Here is a 22,010-nt window from a genome sequence, read left to right as displayed (position 1 = left end):
CAGAGTTGTTCACTCTTCCCCTCTTTGGAAATTGCCGATCGCTACCCTCAGGTTCCACTACGGTGGGCAAGACCATCTCTGCTGGTACACGGGTTGTGACAAACGGCCTAACTGAAACCTCAAGTTATTATCACGAACAAGCTTTTAAAAACAATTTAATTTCAAGTAAGTTACCTACGAATCATGCTTAAGTATGCTATTTTGTTGACTGAGATACTGTGAAACGAGACAAGTTAAACACTGCCAGTTTTAGTTTTGAAAGTGTCCACGAGTAGGTCTGTTGTGAACATGGTACGGTCGAGAGCAGGTTGAATTTGATGTTCTGACAAACAAGCGAAAACTGGCGCCTGCTCCAGGTCGGGCTGATCAGGAAACAATACTATTCAAATTCGAATGAAATATTAATTTGGGCAGTTTTAATAATAGCAAAATGAATTTGTCACACTAATTAACAGGTTAATCTGGACTAATGTCGGATGACGAACAGACCCCGCGCGACCTCACCATTTACATTTTTTCAGCGGGGCTCAACGCAGTTCCTCCTTGTCTTCCTTGCCTTAGATCAAGGACACCAGGTAGTAGGCCTACCAGATAGACTAGCCTACTAACCTGCCATTAGAGACTAAAGTAGAATGTTTTGATTAAACATAACACATGACCTATGGATTTTTTTAGTAATGATCCTCATTATAGTTTCATGGCATAATTAATAGGACGATAAACTAAGCTAAACTAACTAAAGTTATTAGTTATTTCAGTCAAGTCTGAGCTGAATGGGTTTTCCATATTCAGCATAATTAATAGGACTCTAAACTAACTAAAGTTATTAGTTATTTCAGTCAAGTCTGAGCAACTGAATGGGTTTTCCATATTCAGCATTTGTTGTCTTGTTCCTCTTAGCCAGCCCACCCACAGCCCTTTCTTTTCTGGTACAGCACTCCCTGTCCATCCTTTAATTAACACAAACTCGCCTCAATATTTGACCCAAAACAATGAGGCTTTGCAGATGGGCTCCCACTGGACACACTGAGCCGTGAGTTGAGATGTCTCACAGGTCTCAGAGCACGGGGGAGAGGAGGTGAATCGCCACATTGTTCTTCCTCACAACATTACACAGAGGCAAAGAAACAAAGGAGTATATCCATCATTTTTTTAGATTTCATGACTAAAACAGGCCCTGTTCACTTCACTTACAGCAACAAGTTCTTTGTCTACAAACAGCCAAACAACGCAACGAATGCAGCAGGGGTGAAGTGCTGACTGAAGTCAAAAAGTGAGAAACAGGCCCTCTCTGTGCTGAAATAACTTTGGCTTAAGTGTTTGAAAGGAGGAGGCTGGAGAGGGGCCAGCCGAACTTGTGCCGTTGCTTAGCGGAACGGCTCGGCAAATGCCTCGTGCACAAAAGCAGCTTCATGGCCGCCAACTGTGTTTTTGGCCCGACATGCTTGTTTAAGATGCTGACATCTGGAGGCACACTGCTTTGCCTTTAAAGTTCCAGAAGCCTCTCCTGAACTTTAGCCAGGGGGGGTTCTTGGGGAGATCCCCTGCCTCCTCACAAACAGCTCAGTACAGTTAGTGGCCATGATTTATAGACCATTAGTCATTTCTCCACTCTCTCATACTGCGTTGCAATGCAATGCTGAGACAGCACATGAAACAAGGCACATGGTCTGAAATGTTTTGTCCACTTACATTGAAGACACAGGACTTGGCATTCAGGAAAAACAGTTCCACAGTTGTAGTGTCCTTCAGAAATGTTATATTCTCAATGTAAAACCTAAAAAAGTGAAGAATGTCATATCAAGATCAAAGCAACACTTAACTAATAATGCTTAAACACTAACACAATGTCCTGTTATATGCCAGCTGTACATATACAACTTTAATAGAGGTGAAATCTGGCTCAATAGTGCCCTCTAATGGTTACTCGTTACATGCACAAACATTTACGAGAATGAGCTCACCACTTGAATAAGCATTGTTAGATAAGGCAGTTTGACTGATAAATAATATGCAATGTAGAGAGACAGAATGAGGCTATATCACTCACCTCACAAGGAACTTTAGCTCCAAAGGGCCAGTCTTTTTGGAGAAATTATGCTCCAGTACTCTCCGGTCCAACTGAAGCCAATTACTTTGACCCCTATTAAATAAAATTAAAAGGTTATACAACAGAGTAGTACAACCACAGCAGCACACAACCTAAATTAAACGGCCATTTTATTAAATCACCTATGCTTCACAGAGTTAACAATTTTGGCCTATGTAGTAATGGCAAAGAATTACATTTGAATTTAATGACTGTTTAATGATGGTTTTTGCTCATTGTGTCTAGTATTTAATGAGTTTAAAAGACTTCATTAAGTAAAAGGATTATTTTCCTGTGAAAAGATTTTATAACACAGTGCACTCATTCATAATAACAAAAACATACTTCTTGCAAAAGATCCTTGAGCCTTGAAGTTTTAATAAAATGTGAATAATATGAACCATACACTTCCAGGGTATGCGAAAGCATTTCAAGAAAGAAAAAAAAATCGTCACTTACGTCTCATCAGTGAAGGATATCCCAAAGTATTCCTTCTCTTTGAGGTTGAAATGTGAGGCAACCAAATCCAGGAGGTCACGGGACAACAGCTTAGGCTAAGACAATTAGAAAGACAACGTATCAGCATTCCATGAAAGAGAGGGAAAATATGAAAAAAAAAAACATCCAATGCGTAAAATGTCAATCTTGTATCAGTAAAACAACTAAACAATTAATTTAGTTACCCATTGCCTCTTGTTAAAAACATAACAGGGTGTCATACAAATTAGCTTATCTCTGATCAGAACATTAATCTAATGGATCACTTGTGAATCAAAAGAAAGTTTGCACAGAAGATGAAAACAAGACTCTACCTGGACCAAGAGTTCCAACTGTCTGTCGTCCAAGAGACGCACCTGACCGAGTCGCCCCTCAGTCATCTACAGAGAGAAGAGAGGAGATGGCTTAGTGACAAAGCAGCATCTTCGCTCATCACAGCGAACGGTGGTCCAGCTATCTGTCAAAGAAGAGCTAAGACCCCATGCATCAATCGAACCTTAAGTGCTTTATGACTCCTACAGGAGAAAGACCTAATCTACTGAAGCTACCATTGTATGGCCTTTCAGCAACCACCATGACTGAGTGAAGACTATGCAACTGACAAACAGGATTCCCATTTAATGGGAGAGTGGATGAAGGTATGAAACAAAGATGTCAGCAGTTGACAACAGGTAATCTTGCATTACGGATGCCCCCTAATGTCCTTCCTTTAAATAAGATGCCCTTCAGTGACACAACAAGCTGATGAATTGGGTTTATTTCTCTAGCAAGATAGAGGGATTTGTATCATCCGGCTTTGTTTTCTTCAGCAAAAACAAATATATGAATAAATCTGAAAAAAGTTAAAACTAAATGCTTAGATGGAGTTGATCATATAATCAAATAATGAGTAGTGCGAATAATGTAAATCCTAAAGAATACCAGCTCTAAATAAATGGCATTGCTAATTGCTTTGTTTGGACTTGACTAAGAATTGTGATGGCAGGATACATGGGATTTCCATCTGTGTGACTCAACACAATAAAGCATGTGGTTTATTACTGCTCTGCTCTGGCCAGACTGGTGGAAAGTGAAGCAGTCTATTAGGAGGAGAGGAACCTCAGAGAGCCATGGAGCTGATGCACATCAGAGGTCCATTAGGTTGGACGCCATAGTCCTCTTGCCGCAACCACGCACCACTACAAAGCATTTTACACTTCCTGTTTGGAATTCAAGTATGACACAATGGCATTGGCCACACTCTATTACTTGTACAAAGTTATTGCTAAATTGTGGCATATTGTTTTCATGGGGAAGACAAATTGTCACGCAATGATGACAATTCAGGCTCTTGTAGAAAGACCATGTAACAACTTTATGCTTTTACTAAAAATGTATTCAATCAATCAATTTGTTAACTAACATATAACTAAATAACTTTGTTGTTAAGAGGTGATTTAGTGATGGATCCTTTACCATCTGCAATCCATTTTGAACCTCATTTACTTGATGGAGAACAAATGAGTTGAATAACCCAATTGATCAATAGAGATTGTTATTGAACTCTTGGTTAATCAACACACATGGAAATGCTTGTCACCAGTAGCCCAAACACCCCTTAATCCATCAAACCGTATTATTTGACATCAAAAGCAAGTAATGCGCTGTTCCATACTCAGAAACTGAGAGGGGGAAAAAAATCTAAATTAGAAGAGTGGATTCAAACTAGCACAAAAGAGAAGTTGTACTTGACTGCTTTGAAGAGGTGGTTGAAAATATAAGTGTCTACCTCATAAAACAACACAGGATTGTGCGTAATCCGTCTAAATAGAGAGAATTATTGTAGCTGTTAATTATACTAGCTCCATTGTCTAAGAAGGGATTAGTCACTATAGTAACCTTTTAAAGGATTGTGGGGTGGTGCGTTGCACAGTTCTGAGAGAGGGACAATTATCAATGCTGCATTGTTCTGGCCTGATGACATCAAAATATGCCCATTCACACCAACACTACTACATGGACTACCAGGTTATCCACTTCTTACATACAACTTCGGCATTTATTACAAGTATATTATTAAATACATCACTGCAGGATTACTTACTTACTTAATTACTCACCAAGTAAAATGTTTTTTACTATACAATTTCAATCTGTTTTGAATGACCGGGTAGAAAAAAAATCAATAAATACAATGTTACAATGTCGTTTGCTTTGTTTTTATATCTGATTGCATAAATGTTAGTAAAGTTGTGACCGCCCCCAACCCACACACTATCCTATTTTGTTTTACTGTAGCAGGCCATGGGCATTATTTTCGTTAAGCCAGGATGGTCAAGTGGAGAAAGGGTAAAGATAAGGTATAATGTGATACAACCATTACCATGTTTTCTACTGGCATGCAAATTCATACTTAACGACTATCAGCAGCCCTACACACCAAACCACAAATTCAGCAGCACCCCAGCTGTGCAAGCCTTTGTTTTGGACTTTTTTTTTTCAAAAGCTAGTAACGTAAAGAGAAAGATTAGGGGGAGCCATTCCTGTACGCATGAGTCCCTTGCTTTTGAGAGAAACTAGCTGCCCATGCTGAATAGGGAGGGGTGGTGTGTGGTAGTGTGTGTGTGTGTGGTGTGTGTGTGTGTGTGTGTGTGTGGGGGGGGGGGGGGGGGGGGGGGGTGGGGGTCATGTGATGCGTAATGGGCATGGCAGAAGGGTCACCCCCCCCCCACCCCACCTCCCTGTAGCCCTACCTCAGGGGCAGGAACTTCAAACAAAAGCCCCCTTCACGTGACCTCTGGGCCAGTGACCTGCCTGCCTGCTCACAGCGGCTCCCCACCCAAATGCTCCAGGCGGCCTGGTGGAGTGACCTGGTAGCCGCATTAAATGTGGGGCCAGTTCATGCTTAGGCCTCCCATACATACAAATACATGTGAAAGATAACTGAAAGGTTTGTGTCTTTAAACAAAATATACAGTGAACGAAAGCATTATAGCCATTATAAGAACCTCTCTCTACAACCTGGAATACAAGTATCTCTGAAGTGTCTCTTGGGTTAGTACTGAGCTGACCTATTAAATAAGAATCCGAGCGATAAGATACATTTTCATACCCTGAGCCCTGAGGTGACTGAAAACAGACCTGTTATCTGAAGTGTACTGCTTACTGGTATGCGTGCACAAAAGATCAAACGGCTGTCTGCGCTGTCTCCCGACGAATTCCATATGGCTCCCATCACGCACCCTGTCCCAAACACGTGGGAGTGATGCACAGCAGGTACAGGAATAAAAGCCGGCGCTGACCCAGTCTACCTCAGTCTCCAACCTGAGGTGCCCCCAGAGAGGAGCAATCAGTCATTGAACATGCCATCAATCAATTAACGTCACACTTCTGACATTTGTGGCCTAGTTCCACATAGTAGCTTTCTAGGCCTCCAGGTAGTGCACAGTTAATGTGATCTAGTTAATCTGATGGCTCAATTCAAATCCATTTGCCAAACGCTGACTGGGAGGAAGTTACAGCATCACCAAGAAGAACAGGTTAATGAGGCACATCAAGGCTCAAACACTATCATATTTAGGGATCTGAGGCCAGTACCCTAGAGCCAAAAATGTAGAGAGAAAGAGAAAGAAAGAGAGAGAGCATTGAGGCAGATGTTCAAAAGCCTACTCTCCCCCGTCATCCCCTTATTGTCTCCACATTTAACAACATGATAAGCCTATAAGTACTACTGCTTTAACAGCTATTGTGCTGAGAACGAACGGATAATGGAGACACAACAGCAGGTGGTGCTGTATGCAGACAAAACAGAAAAAATTGCCTGGAAGCACACAGTGAGGAGCCCCAGCTGCATGTGCTCCTACCACCAGCCACCTCATCCAGCTCCATCAGAGTGCAGGAAAGGAAATCAATACTCCCATTCCCCTCCTCTCAACCGTCCATCCAAAACCGAAGGATGGATTCTTCCATCGCTCAGTCCCTGCAGTTACAGTAATGTTTCAATGAGTAGATCCCTGGCCCCTGGCTGGCGAGGGGTAAAAAGCCGTACCTGGTAGGCGTCTCCGAGGCGGCACCACGTCTGCAGGAACCTCCTGCACGGCTCCAGGCCCCGGGCGTAGCACCTCCTCAGCACCTGCTCGGCCACCGTCCACACACACTGGCCGGTGCCGGCCAGCAGGTCCACGCCACACATCATCCCCAGAGCCATGGTTGCTGCTACTACTGTATCCCCTCAGGAGCTTAGCTTATCACAGACCAGCACAGCACAGCAGAGCAAAGCCCGCGCACTCTCCGCTCTTCTTCTTCTCCTCTCTCTCTTTCTCTCTCTCTCTCTCTCTCTCTTTCTTGTCTGTCTCAGAGGCAGGCTGATGTAAGCTCGGAGAGCAGTAGTGCGCCACTGGAGCCCTGCTTCAGACGCCAGAGGCTGCGCTCACACTTTTCTTGGCGGGCCTCCGTCCAAGACGTCCCCACAGTCGGAGCCAGGGAGAATAGAAGAGGGCTGGGCCCAGAGCAGTAGACACACACACACACACATGCACACACACACCCAGTCAACCCCAGACAGACCCAGTCTGCCATCACACACACACACACACACACACACACAAAGGTACACACACACACACCAACACAAAGGACATGTATGAAAACAATTGCGTCCACACACACACACGCATGCAGCAACAGCCCGTCCCTTCCCTGCCTCTCCATAAACAAACACTGTGGTTTCTTTCTGGCTGTCCAGACTAGTGGTTTGGTTTAATTTTTTTCACAAGAAACTCTCCACTCGTAAACAGGCTTTCACTTAGAAACACTGCCTTTTCCAGACCTCTGAGAGTCTATGAAGTAATTCATTACAAAAGTTGTGAGTGTGTATGCATGGTTTCTCCATAGCACTGACTGTATATTTTGCCATTGGTTGTTAAAATTGAAGTGTGTGATATTGTTGCTTTTCAGCCCCATGTGAGTGAGGATCTGAAGGTCACTTTCTCAGTGTGTGTGAAAGGGGTGTAGTTTCCTACAGACAGCAGACATCTCCACACCCATACTATTCCACAGGAACACTTAAAATAGGCCCTTTTTTTATTCCGACCTGCCATGAATTCAGGGTGACACATGACGTCCACAACTAAAGAGCAACGCTCTGGAAAACTCGCAGTGTGTGTGGAGTGGAACAATTTCTCCGTCATATTTAACAGTGACTTGAAACCACATGTGCACTGAAATTGACTGCGAAAGCTCACAGTCCAAATACACAGCAAAGAGAGAAAAACAATGAGAACAATTGAGCCACATCTGTTTACCCGACTCTCCCTTTTAAAATTGTCTCATCTGGAAACAATATCCCGCTACCGAGTTGTGCCTATTCAGATTCTCCAAGTTTGGTGAGCTTAACTCACAACACAACAACAAAACAAGTCACACAGAAGAAACAGAATGTGACCACAAAGTATGTAGAGCAAAGGCATTCTCTCATTCTCTCATGCCACCCAGACAGAAAGGACGAGTCAGATCATTATATGATGAAATGACATAGAGCAAGTGCGTGCCATCGACTTCTAGCGAAGAGTTAGCCTAGCGAGAGAGCCCGACTGGATGAAATGGAACAGAATTCAATTTCAATAGGCCACGGCGGAGGAATTAATCAATGGTGCTTTGCTCTCTATGAAAATGGGCCAATCGATGGGGCTAGGGAGAGGATGAACAGCTCTAGGGGGTGAGGAGGCTACCGGGTGACACCGGAGTCACACCATGGCACAGATCCCTCAGCACGCACGCACGCATGTATGATCGAGCCGACCAAGCACTAACGCATACTCAGGAACAAGCACACTCACTTTTGTACACACATGCGCGCACAGTCACACACACACACACACACACACACACACACACACACACACACACACACACACACACACACTCACAAACACTCTCTCTCTCATCACACACACAAAAACACTGGCACACCCATACGTATATGTATGCATGCACACACATATACACACCACATACACACACACACAGACACACACACACACACACACACCACACAAACACACACATACACATACACATACACACTCACACGCACACACATACACACACACACACACACACACACACACACACACACTCAAATACAGGTCAGTCATTCAGAAGCATAAGTTACACCAACCATGACATCCACAGCTGTGGGGAACACAAGCCCAGCATTGTCCCACAGATGCCACCACGGGTGCATTATTATGAAACACAACAGACTGCAGAGATAAGGGTATGAGGGTGCCGTTATTTCCCATGTATAAAGAGCACTTGTCTATACTGCAACCCTCCAGCCATTCCAGGCAAAGGGCTGACCCTGGGCTAAAATAGCCATCCACTGGGGTAAATCTGGCCCTGGCACTCATGCACTTTATTTAATGGTGACAGGGTCAGAGGTCAAAATGCACTGAGGGAATTCTGAGAGCTGCTAACCACATTATGCCTCCACTGCCACAGCTGTAATAAGGCTAACCAAGGAAACCACAAAACAGACACACATAGGCACAGACACAGATGAAGATACAATCAAGAGAGAGAGAGAGAGAGAGAAAGAGAGAGAAAGAGAGAGACTCATTGTCTGGCCATGTGTTCAAAATACTCTGAGGAGTAACATAATTAGTGTAATACAATTGTGTAGCTTGATGTAGAAGGTATTCTCTGCAGTGTTCAAACATGCTCTCAGTTGAGATGAAGTGAAGTGGTAATGCTATTGAATAGGCACATAAAAGATATGCCATGAAAGCAGATATGAGACGATAAGATAGCACTGAATATGAAGACCTATTGAGTCCTATTCCCACATCATTATTATCAGGCATCATGAGTTACACTACATTACACAGTTTCCCCATATATGGTTTGAGTCTATTCCTAGACTAAAAGCTTATTTTTCAAATTTGAACATTTTCATTAAAATTTTCATTCAGTCTAGGACTCCTATGTGAAAGTGTCCCTAAATGTCCTAAGCAGAGTGACACAAGTAGTTTGTGTGTGTAGATGTCTAAACTATTAGATGGCTTTCACCTGGGTTTATTTGTTTTATAGTCCAAGCGCAACATCTTTATGACACAAGATCTATAAGATCTTCTTCCAGTTGTTCACTACAGGAGACCCCATTTCCTCCCCCCAATCTCTCTACAACACACTCTCTTTCTCTCTCTCTCTCCCTCTCTCTCTCTCCCTCTCTCATGAATGGGAAACGGAGCATCCTGACCCTAATCTCATGAGTGTGAGGTCAGGTGAGGAGGAAGGGGTCTGTTGTCTTTAATAATAGATGAAGCCATACATGGCGGCTCCTCTTGGCACTGGCTCCCACGAGGAGACACACCAGAGCAGGAGCGAGTGTGCGCGCCGCAGGCCAAAACAAACAGGCCGCACTCTGCCCCGATGCCGCCCCGCGGTCGGGCGGTTTGCTCCGAGTCAGCAGCAGTGGGAGCTGGAGCGAGGGAGTGTGTGTGTGTGTGTGTGTGTGTGTGTGTGTGTGTGTGTGTGTGTGTGTGTGTGTGTGTTTCTGTGTGTGTGTGTGTGTGTGTGTGTGTGTGTGTGTGTGTGTGCAGGAGTCAAACGCAGGTAAGGTGCATGGCCTGCAGCGGAGGAGATGTGCACAGCTGATATCCCAGCCCTTCAGGGCCTCCAACTGAAACACTGAGCGCAGGAAGCAAGCACGGGCCTGTGAGGGAACATTTCCCCCGGGACAGCAGGAGAGAGTATTCCCCCTCAACAAAGAGTAAACAAAGAAAAGGAATCAGAATGTCAACAACAAGCTACAGACAGAGAAGCTGGAGAGATTCTGTCTGTGCCTTGATCCCGGTGTGCAGTTTATATATTTATAAATAGTAAGAGTGTGTGTGTGTGTGTGTGTGTGTGTGTGTGTGTGCGTGTGTGTGTGCGTGTGTGTGTGTGTGAGAGAGAGAGATAGAGAGAGAGAGAGAGACTAAAACTGAAACCCTTGAGCGTTTCTCTCTGTGCTTGGTTGAGCCATGATCTTGCGTATGGATATACAACACGTAATTCACGCTGGATCTTCTTTGCGTTGAACTGTTTTCAATCAAGATAGACCTATAGAAGCCTGTGGCTAGCCACGCTGTGCTGAAAGACCTCATCCTGCTGTCCGACGCGCCTGTGGCTGGAGATGGGGACCGAGATGCATGGCGTTCGGACCTGGCGATGGTCAGCGCAATGAGCTCACTGCCATGCTGTCACTGGTACCCCCCTGATGGCGTCACCGTCAGGCTTCTCTGTATCATGCGCTCCGCTGAGGCAATGGTTTATTTTCCCCCGAGAGCCTGACCCTTGAGCCGTCACCCTTAAGCGGCCATTGTGTTCAGTCTGTTTGGGTTCTGTTTTTGTTTGACTTTTTTCCATTGCTTTGCCTGCATGGAAAGGCAACAATTGCATGTTGTTCTTAGCTCATCAGAGAACTCTGGCGGGTCCTCCAGTGAATGTAGTTTTATGCCCCCATGGCCAGTAGGTGGAGTCTCATCCCTAGAGAGTGTTTTCTGTGGGAGTATAATGGTGATGCCTCTCAGATGAAAAAAGCAATGAAAACTGCCCCGCTCACGTCATTAACAGACTGGCAGAAGATACCGCAGGCTACCACAGCACAAGTCAAATCCATCTTGTCAAATATCGCCTAAATCTAAATAGCATGAGACTGCCTTCACTGCACAAATCTAGAGAGTGATCTATATTCATGTGAATTTGGTCTGCTGAGAATACTTTGAAAGGGGCGTGTGGCACGCCCCTGCTGCCAGGATCATCATGTCTCTCCATCCCGGGGTGAGTTTTCCTAATATGACAGCAATTACCCCACACAAACAGGCTGGGAAATTAATTGCCTGAAAGTGGGAGTTGGAATCGGAGAGCAAGAGAGAGAGAGAGAGAGAGCGAGAGAGAGAGAGAGAGAGTGAGGGAGGGAAAGAGACACAGAGAGAGAGATAAAGAGAGAGAGATAGAGAGAGAGAGAGGCAAAGAGAGAAAGAGAGAGAGGGAGGGAGAGAGACACAGAGAGAGAGATAGAGAGAGAGAGGGAAAGAGACAGAGAGAGAGAGAAAGCGAGTGGGCGAGAGAGAGGGTACATCCAGACAAGATTGGGATGAGCAGCAGCTGTCTGCAGCCCCACCGCACCAACAGCTGACGAGCTTGGCCACAGATGACATGACACGCGGACGGGGGCAGGAGTGCAGTGTTAGCATTCCCTTTCATTAGACAAACACACAGCAGGGCAGCTCACACACCCCTGTCATGCCCGCCCCATTCACACCGCCCAGCCCGGCCCACAGCCAGGCCCACAGCCCGGTCCAACCAGCTTCCTGAAAGTCAGGCTGGAGTTTGGAAACAGAACAGGTGGACAGTTTCCTTTGGCCTTCGGTTCTCTTTGGTGTGTGGACCCACCCTGTGTTCGGAACATCCACCCATTCATTGAATAGTGCACTAGTGAAAAACATGGTGGTCATTCAACATAGTGAATGGTATGATACTGTATATGATGGTTGTTCATCGGTTCATTACGTCAGGGGCAGTGTTCATTCAGTTGATGAGGGTCACACTCATACATGACACATACGAGCACACACACACACACACACACACACACACACATACACACACACACACACACACACAGAAACAAACACACACACACACACACACACACACACACACACACACACACACACACACACACACACAAAGAAACAAACACACACACACACACACACACACACACACACACACACACACATAGAGAGAAACAAACACAAGCACTTTCAAAGAGATTAATTGTTTAGTTGTTATTAGATCACAGGGTTTTACATAAAGAGCGTTTGGCCAAAATGTGCTTGTGATTAAGCTGTCAAAACCTTTAAGTGTGAGTTCCATAATTCCTTCCTCAAAACAATGGCCACGTCACCGATCAAAGGGTCACAGGATTAAGGCCAAGTCTAGGAGTCTTATTGAAAACAACAACAACAACCACCACCTGAAGACAGCCACTCTAAATATTTTCTGTCTTTATTATTTTGAATACTTCTTTATTTAATTATATGACCTACTGATACAGAACACTTAAACCATTGTTTTCCTCTTGAAACAGACGGGATGCTTAAAAAACGGTAAAGGCTTTGTCTGTAACTGAATACCATTAATCTCGTATGACATCCTTGACGTTGTATATCACTAATCTCACATGATGCCCTTGACACTATTTCTTCTGCCATGTTGTCACTACATCTGTGTGACCCCCATACAACATCTCAATCCCATCCATTAAAAATGAGATAAAAAGACATTATTTGGAAAGAACATGGAGAGAGAGGGGGGGGGGCAGTTTAGTGTACAGTCACGGCCTGCTGTTCCACTGCGTAGCAGGGGGTGTAGAGAGAGTGCCCTGCGGGCAGCCCCGGCTGCCAAACGCCACCCCATTGAGATGTCCGTCCGGCCACAGATTTGTGGGGCCCTGGTCCGAAATGGTGATGAGTGTCGTGGAAAAAAACTGCAAAGCGTGACGAGCAGCATGTCTCTGTGTGCGTGTGTGTGCGTTACACAGATGCCACCGAGCAGAAGGGACTTGGTGACCAGCGAATGTCTGTTGCCTCGCTACGCACCCCCCCCCCCCCCGAATAAGCTCCCAGCGGCATTGTGGGTGTTCGGATTTGCTGGGGACAGAACGCCATCCCACCCCTGCCCACCCCACCCACTACAAAAAAAAAAAAAAAATGGGAGGGAAAAATCTGGAGCTGCTGGGTTTAAATATCATATGCATGAGCTGAGCTCCATGAATGGCCTCTCTTAGCATCACCGCGGGGGTCCAAAGAGACAGACAAAGAGAAAAGGGGAGAAGGGGAGGAGAGACAGAGAGAATGATAGAGAGAGAGAGGGAAAATGATAGAGAGAGAGAGAGAGAATGGTAGGAAAGACAGAGAGAATGATAGTGAGAGAGAGTGAGAGAAGAGAGTGAGATAGAGAAAGAAGGGTAGGAGAGACAGAGAGAATGATAGTGAGAGAGAGTGATAGAAGAGAGTGAGATAGAGAAAGAAGGGTAGGAGAGACAGAGAGAATGATAGTGAGAGAGAGGGAGAATAATAGTGAGAGAGAGAAGAGGAGGAGAGACAGAATGATAGTGAGAGTGAGAGAGAGAGAGAAGGGGAGGCAAGGGAGAAATGAGAGATGGAGATGAAAGATGAATAAAAGAAAAAAAGGCAAAGAGAGAGAGCCAACCTTTAAGGAGCACTTTGCTCTGTGGGGCTCTGGGCTTTCAAATGAGAGCATATAAATTAGGGCTGCACAATGCTCCCTGCTCCCTGACAGTATGGTAGATGAGCGATGTGGAAAGAAGGAAATTTCATAATCGCACATGTAATCTTGTTTTCACTAGAGCACTCCATCATCATGCAAATAACACCCTATTGCCAAGCTGCTCCTCGCACCTGATGTGATTCACAGCAACACAAAGACAAGTCAAACTAAAGGAAGATTTTAAAACCAGACCCATATAAGACCACAGATATGAAATAAGGTTGGAGGCCTACATTTATTTTCATGTACATGCTCACACCAAGTAGCTTGAAATAAGAACAGAGCCAAGTATGAATAAATCTGGTTTGATTGTCAGATAGCTACATTGCAATTATAAATGCAGAATGATGTTGGCATCCAGGCATGATGCACATTTAGTGCAATGTATTTGCCTCATACATTTTTAATGAGGTATTTTAAAACAACACGTGCAGCACGCTATGTCAAACATAACCAGTCTATCTTTGTCAAAATGATTTCAAACTCACACTGCTTTCTGCTCACGTTTCGGCCTCTAGCAGGCCTTAAAAAAAATCTTCTTTTCTAACAAATCATAAACTTTCACTTTGCTGTTGTTGATGTTGTTACTATTTTTACTGCTGAGTAGCAACATCTGTCCAGTTTTGCAGATGAGTTACAACATCTGTCCAATTCTGTCATAAATCTTGTAAGAGAATCTCAAATGGATTATAGTGAAAAAGGCTTATTCCAGTCTGAAAACGTCCATTCACAACAGCAGCAGCAGGAGATACACATCTGTTCAAGGCGACTGAGGTCAACTCTGTCATTCTTTTTCACAGGTGACTGGCCACTGCCACAAACAGGTCAAGGATACCCATCTCTCCTCTGTCATCTTGCATCATCTGTTCAGTTCAGTTCAAAACAACACTTTGTTTTTTGCTGTGTTGTATGCATGTACACAGCTGAACGCACACTGAGCAGCTTGGTTATGATTCCGTCATTAACTTTGCAAATGCTCATAGTGGTTTGTCATGCATTTTGCATTTGTGACCTATTACTAAAAGTTGAGGGTTAAATTGGAGTGTAGGGTGATGTGGAGTGATACATTTGTAAAGGATTCCAACAGAGGTGATTGCTGCTTCTGCCTTGATGTACATGAAGACAGCCAGCACTTTTTCATTGTTAGAACAATTTGTATGAAGAGTTAGCCTATGCTAGTTAGTTCCTTGGAAATCAGCTGAATAAAATGAATGACAGATTAGATGCAAATGTATGTAAGATGCCCTAAAAGTCAAATGAAAAATCTGTTTCAAATATTCACACAAGTGAAGCATCTCAAATTCATCTACTAACCCTTTTCACACGCATGGCGCCTTGCATTTCACCAAGTTAAGAAATATCTGGTCTATAACTATCTACCTAACTGACTAACTGCCTATCAGCTTTCCTCCAGGCCAAACAGGATATCCGTGATATCTTGTTCCCCATTCATATCACCAAGCATCACACACCTGCTTAACTTGCTCAGGAAAAGCTCATCAACCTTCAACAACAAAGTCAACATTGCCCAAGGTTTCCTGAGGCAAACAGCTTTATCTTCAGACCACTCTTGACTGACACCAGTTGAAACGTTCTAATGGAGATATTCTCATCACAGAATTATAGAAATGTCTGCCAAGAGGTACCTGAGATAATATCAACATTCTTATCGCAAACTTCTTAAAGCTGCTAGTATGTCAAGTGATGGCTGTTGCTTGAATGGCCGACTGCCTGGGAAAACCACAGGTACTGTAAGCATATCTACATAATGTTGAACAAGAAATTCCATATTGGCAGAACTTGTTTACAGTACACTTGAAAACGAAAAGCCAACAACTGTAATCAAAAGCTGAGTAAACTCAAAAATCTATTGCATATCAGTTTTCTCAAATTCTCGTTACAACATTGTACTGAAGTTATCCCCATTATACAATTCTAGAAATGTCTATCCATTCCATTAAAGAGACACTAAAGTTAATGATGTACAAGGCAACTTTTTGGCAATGTTATTCAGTATTGTGACACATTCACACATTCTCAAGACAGACATTTTTTTTCTGGAGAACTTTTTATCAGTCTGCAAATAACCAAGATCATCTAATCAGAACACACAGAACCAGTTATGTGGTTTCCAAGCAAGATTGCTCATAAAGTTATAATGTATCACCAGCTTCAGCAGAATATCACATTTCTTACCACTGCTTCCTCTTGCTAATACATCCAGTGATGGATTGTCTGACTGCTTAGAGTGCTGAGCCACATATCCAATAAACACTCCACTCTCTGCTCTGTCTGTCCAGTACTATGGCAGCATGGTCCACCCTTGGGGATCATAATGCTGACTTATGATTCATCATTGGAGTTCAGGGATAACAAAAGATTATAGATCACACTCAAGGTCTTTATTCAATAGCATTAGCTTGGGGCCGCGCAGTCAGCAGCATTATAGTAAACACTGGTGTTAGATGTAAGAGCAAAAAGCCACTGTCAACTCTGAGGGTTTGTCATCTGAGTCATTTCAACGGCAGTAGGGATTAGATGTCTGGCGCTTTCTACAAAAACAAGCGTGACTGGAAAATTTTTCTTTACAGGGCAGAAGGCTTTTTAAAAAGCTTCTTAGTGACAAGTTGGTCCCAGAGGAGAAGGTGTGGCCAAGGGGTCAGATTTAGGGTTAGGGTTCAAGTCTCATAAACAAGCAGGCGTGGCCACTCACAATGCATGAGGTTATTATCTCGTGAGCTATGCAAAACAGTACTACAAGGAACACAAAGGATACAGTCATCTCAAATGACCAGTTCTGTTACAGCTCTGTGAGAGCACAAAGAAAAACGACCGAAATTAAATCAGCTTTTCCACACATTCACACACATACCTTCATAATGCATACAGGTGAAGAGAGAGTAGGCCTAATAGGCCACTTAACACAGTTGGATGTGATTTGAGAACACACTGCAGACTGTGGCGCTGCATCAGTGAGCTAACACACTTCCAGGCTGTGTTGCCCTGCAGCAGGAGCAGCAGGAGGAGCAGAGACGGCAGCAGAGGGAAGCCCTCACATGGGGTTTGAACCACACCGCTCTATCGATCTCTCCTGCCGCACACACTGTAGGGCATGTCTGCTTCTCTAAACGCTACAATCTAAACAAAGGCACATGCATATTCTCTCTTTCTCTCCCTCTCTCTCCCTCTCTCTTGCTCTCTCTCAGACTCTCTCTCTCTCTCTCTCTTATTTGTCTCTTTCTGTCTCTCTCTGTCTCCAAACAGAAATACACAAACCGCACGCATACATACACACAGGTACAAATGCATGCACAATTACCTTGGTAATGCAGCTGTGGAGGGCGTAAAAAGCGACTGCAGGGCTGAATAGGCCTGCCTCTTATTATCTATCTGCACTCCTCCTTCCTTCCTCCCCACCCCCCCCCTCTCTCTCTCCACATGAAATCACCTCAAATTAATGCCTCAGTGCCTCGGGTCTCTGTGTGTGTGTGCATCTGAGTGTGTGGGTGTGTGTGTCCGTCAGTTTATTTGTGTCTGTATCTGTGTGTTTCTGCGTGTGTCTGTGTGTGTGTGTGTGTGTGTGCGCGCGCGCGCGTGTGTGTGTATGTGTGTGTGTGTGTGTGTGTGTGTCTGTGAGTGTGTGTCCATGTGTGTGTGTCTGTGGTTGAATGAATACCTTCATTTGAATGGTGTTTGTTTGTGTGTGTGGTTAAAGTGATACCTGTATGAGTGTGGTGTGTGTGTGTGTGTGTGTGTGTGTGTGTGTGTGTGTGTGTGTGTGTGTGTGTGTGTGTGTGTGTGTGTGTGTGTGTGTGTGTGTAACCCACATGTGTGCGGCCACACCAACTGAGCAATTACAGGCAAGACCATAAACAGCTTGCCCCTCCGGCCAGTTCAAGAGGAATAACATGCCTGGAAAATCACATGCTGAGACCAGGGAAGACAAGTGTGGCTTGCTTGGCTGTTGTTGTTATTATCATGTCCTGTGGCCACTGTGGTTTCACAGAGCCACTGATCACCCCATCTTCCCGCGTCACACAACCTCTAACAGGCTCGAATTTACTCCTCCTCACATTTAAAAACAAAAAGATTACCATTTTGTGTTTGTGCAATACCTGTCTATTAAGCCAACCCTTCAGTTCTCAACAACACGTCAACCACTTGTTCCCAGCCATGACCTTACATTCAGTCTAACATTAGCATTGGTCTCTGCATTAATGCAGTGTAACCTGTACAAACACATAATCAAAATAGGGAGTTGTATCATTTAGGTTTCTCTCTGTGGTTGGCAAATGAATATTTCCTCATAGGTACACCAATAAGAAATAAATAGACACTAAAAACCTCTCCAGTAGTAGATAGCAGACAGTATATCATCTCTGACACCATCACGTGGGCAGTTTGATAAATGGCATCCCCTGTTGCGCATTTGTTGACAAAAGGCCCCTCAAGTTAAGTGTTTCTGACATATTAATAGATGACAAAATGCCATCTCCGCATGTATGCAGGTCCACAGTATAAATAATGCACATCTAGTTGGGTGTGCTGTGGAGATTTTCTATTCAGGGGATTTTGTTATGGGGCCATTTGTTCCTGAGAAGAAGGAGGTGGCAGGCAGGCTGTCTCCCTGAGGGATTGTGCGTGAGTCCAATCTGCCATCGCTCTTCATATCTCCCCGCCAAGCTCAGAGAGACCAGGGGCACACAGAGGTGGTAATTGCTTACCCAAAAACATTCCTGATGCCAAATAATTACTGGGTCGGAAGGGCTTTTTATCAGATATTATGTGCCAGCTTAGCAAGATTGATTGCGCCTGAAGCACGCAACACATTTTTAGAGGATACCTCATTGGTTTGGCCTTTTTTTCCCCCATTGATTATTGTGTGAAAACTGGTTTCTGCCTGACAGATGCTTACTGCAGGACAACCTAACCAATCACACATCAAACTCTTTCAAGGAGGGACAAAGTTATCAAGCTTGTCATATGTGTGTGTGTGTGTGTGTGTGTGTGTGTGTGTGTGTGTGTATAAGCAGGCAGGAAGTCAAAGCTCCCTGTTTCCCCAGATTTTGGACACCAATCCACCAATCTAGGCAACACTTTCCTCTTCAGCAAGCACATTCAACTATGTTCTGGTGAAATCACTGTTCAATCGAGGCACAAAGTAAACTCATCTGTTTAACATTAATCTATTTCTCCATTCAGGGTATGAACTGCTTTCTACACTGCCTGTAGCACTGAATTGATTGGGCTAAGCTTAAAGATTACTGTTGACCCACTAGCAGACACTGAACCTCAGCAAAGTAGAGCTTAAATACACGGTAGCTGATGAGCTTGTAGTTTGTCCACTACAAACACCTGCTTTTTGTTTGAGGACATAAGAATAGCTTAACATTTCCCTCAGAATAGTCAATAACAAGATCTTCGTGATAGCGTAGCAGTCAGTATTTATATGTTCTGATCTTTTCCCCTTGTACGTAGCTTTGTCTTTTGTGAGATAACAGAAAGTGCTCCAAACTAAGCTCCTAATATACAAACTGGAATTTCCACTATATCAAGTAACTAAACATCCTCTTCCTGGTCCCCTGGTCTTTGAAAGAAACAGAATTCCAAAATCCTCCAAAGTAAAATCAAAACCAGGCAAAAGAATGAGGTGTGGTAAGCTGCAAATGGGGTAGTGGCCATTTAAAATGTGAAATGTCAAATCAGAAACCTACAGAGATCTCTGGACTACAGGTTTCAAGACTATATTTATTATACAAGACTATATTTAGAGACCATGGACCAAAATGTTGAATTTGTTTATATCGTCACTGGCAGATACCTATTGCTTGGTCTGGCTGGACACCAGCAGCAGAATCTTCTCTGACCGTTTATAGCGCGTTTATTGAATTGGAAACGCTGACCCCATTAAAAGCAACTGAACAGCCTAGACTGAAGTCACACAATGCTGCTCTGTTGTTGTTCCCAAATGATGTTTGCTCCTGTGTGTTTGGTGTAGGGGTGTGTGTGTGTGTGTGTGTGTGTGTGTGTGTGTGTGTGTGTGTGTGTGTGTGTGTGTGTGTGTGTGTGTGTGTGAGTGAGAGAGAGAGACAGGCAGACGGAGAGGAGCAGAAAGAGGGATATACAGTTTTTACAGAGAATGAGTTTGTGGTAAACTTTCTTTCTTTTTTGTTTTGTTTTACAAAATCTAAACATCAGTGTTGGGCCCTTTAAAACTGACTGAGTAACAGCTCTACAACCAAGATGACAATGACAAGAGAAACAAAGCAAGTTTTAATTAAGGTCTTGCTTCAGTGTATTCGGTCCCAACAAATAACTCAACCAAAAGTAAAAATAAATAATTACTTATAATTTCACGCTAATGTGGATTTGGCCCCTAAAATTGGGCCATACTTTGTGTGTTTGACCCATGCAGGATGTCACATGGCTTTTCTGTCCATTGTTTGTTTTCCCAGGAAACAGGAAGCTTTGCTGCAGAGGTTATGCCTGGTAGCAAAGAGGGGTCTTTAAAACGTTTTTTTCTCCCTTCCTCTTTTTTTAGTTTCTCAACTCCCCCTGAGAGACTTCAGCTTATAATCAACCCTAACCACATGTTCCTTACATGGAAACATGCACACAAGTCCCTGCTTTACAATTACACATCAGCTACTACCTGGGAGGCTCTCTGTTCCCAGCTACTGACAGGTGAAAATGAGATTTGTATTGCAGTATATCTCCACTTTGTGATGACGGTGACTGTATCTTTAAAAGCTTTATAGGTTTAAAGCTGAAAAGCTTTCAAAGTAGATCAAGTGCCTGTATGGGCTGCAACTTTTGAGAGATGTGTCAAAAATGACTGATCGACATTGCATGACAAAATTAAACCTCGTACCCTATTATTACTGGTAACACAAACAACGTGAAGAACACGTTTAAACTTTAGTAGCTTGCAACGATTAATTCGCCTACATCTGAATCACTTTTTTTTTTTTTTTTTTTAAGTAGGACATCAAACAAAACAAAAAAACAAAAAACAAATGTAGCCCAAGCTACCGGAGGATATCACTGACAGGACAATAACGGACAATCGAAGACTGGCTTTAAAAAAGAAAGGAGACTGAATAAACCGTGCGCAAAAAGGCTCGCCGGTGTCTCGTAGTCGTAGGCTGCAAAGCAACTTCTCAAATAAGCGTAATACACATTTTATCCAGTGTTCCAATGACATAAATCTCCTTACCTCTGACTATTGACGCTGCCTTATTCAGTCCAGGGACGCCGAGTTGGGCAATGCTTTATCAGCGACGTAAACGGGGCTTCCCCTTGCTTTTGTCTCCGCTAGCATTCAAAGTCATTTGTAGAGAAAGAAACTCAAGCGCGGGATAGACTATTCAGTCTCCGACTAGTCTGCCAGAAAGGTGAGTCAGTCCACATATCTTTTTTCTCTCTCGCAGTCCTGTCTATTCTTTTACATCTCCTCCGCCCGCCCCTCTCTTCACTGCCAATTCACCGAACAAACGAATTTCCCACTACAGCGACAACGTGACACGGCCGCTGCTGACGCATCCGATCTGGACCTAGTGTAAAGTGCATACAAAGGCTATGTGGGACTGCTGGGGATAACTGATGAGGCAAAACATACCTCACCACATACCAAAAGACGTCTGTGTCTGGAAACAAAACGAAAAACACTTGTGCTCAGACAAACATGTGAATAATAATAATAATAATAATAATAATAATAATAATAATAATAATACAAATGTGTATGTATGAATGTATTTATTAATTTATTTGTTTATCATAAAGCAGTAGCAGTAATGCTAATAGTGATTACAGTAACAGTATAAAGGTAGGCCTATGGGGTTTCGTGTAAGAGTATATTAATGTTTTTTAAAAGCAGGTGTTTCAGACTGTGTTATCACTATGATAATAAACGTTCAGGCTTTGTCTTACCCTGTTAGGTGCAGATATAGTCTTTTATTGTATTGTTTCATCATGGCCTATGTTCAATAAGTTACAGGCGAAATATTATCATACTATAATGGAAGTCAGTGAAAACCCATCTCTCAGAGCCTTCCCCCACACACACTAGGTATGACCAAATCTTGCTGACTTGCAACAAGCT

General features: G+C 43.7%; 1 protein-coding gene across 6 annotated transcripts in view; it reads right to left on the bottom strand.

Annotated features, from left to right (window-relative positions):
• frmd4ba (FERM domain containing 4Ba) overlaps positions 1-21,366 on the bottom strand; it is a 45,225-nt gene extending 23,859 nt beyond the window's left edge. For all 6 annotated transcript variants that reach the window (XM_076269006.1, XM_076269004.1, XM_076269002.1 and 3 more), the window contains exons 1-5: positions 21,123-21,366; positions 2,902-2,967; positions 2,549-2,643; positions 2,051-2,143; positions 1,693-1,777 (exon numbers count right to left, since the gene is read on the bottom strand). In XM_076269006.1, coding sequence (XP_076125121.1) covers positions 1,693-1,777; positions 2,051-2,143; positions 2,549-2,643; positions 2,902-2,967 — 339 coding nt within the window. In that variant the 5' untranslated portion in view covers positions 21,123-21,366. The remainder of the gene's footprint in view (positions 1-1,692; positions 1,778-2,050; positions 2,144-2,548; positions 2,644-2,901; positions 2,968-21,122) is intronic.
• Between the last annotated feature and the right edge of the window lie 644 nt (positions 21,367-22,010).

The sequence above is a fragment of the Alosa pseudoharengus genome, unplaced genomic scaffold, assembly GCF_046254945.1.
Source record: "Alosa pseudoharengus isolate Yale_2024_CS ecotype anadromous, Long Island Sound unplaced genomic scaffold, YU_APseudo_1.1 YU_APseudo_1.1_scf_5, whole genome shotgun sequence".
NCBI classification, from domain to species: Eukaryota; Metazoa; Chordata; class Actinopteri; order Clupeiformes; family Clupeidae; genus Alosa; species Alosa pseudoharengus.
The sequence above is the reverse complement of the archived record's forward strand: the minus strand, read 5'-3'. Positions and strand labels throughout refer to the sequence as shown.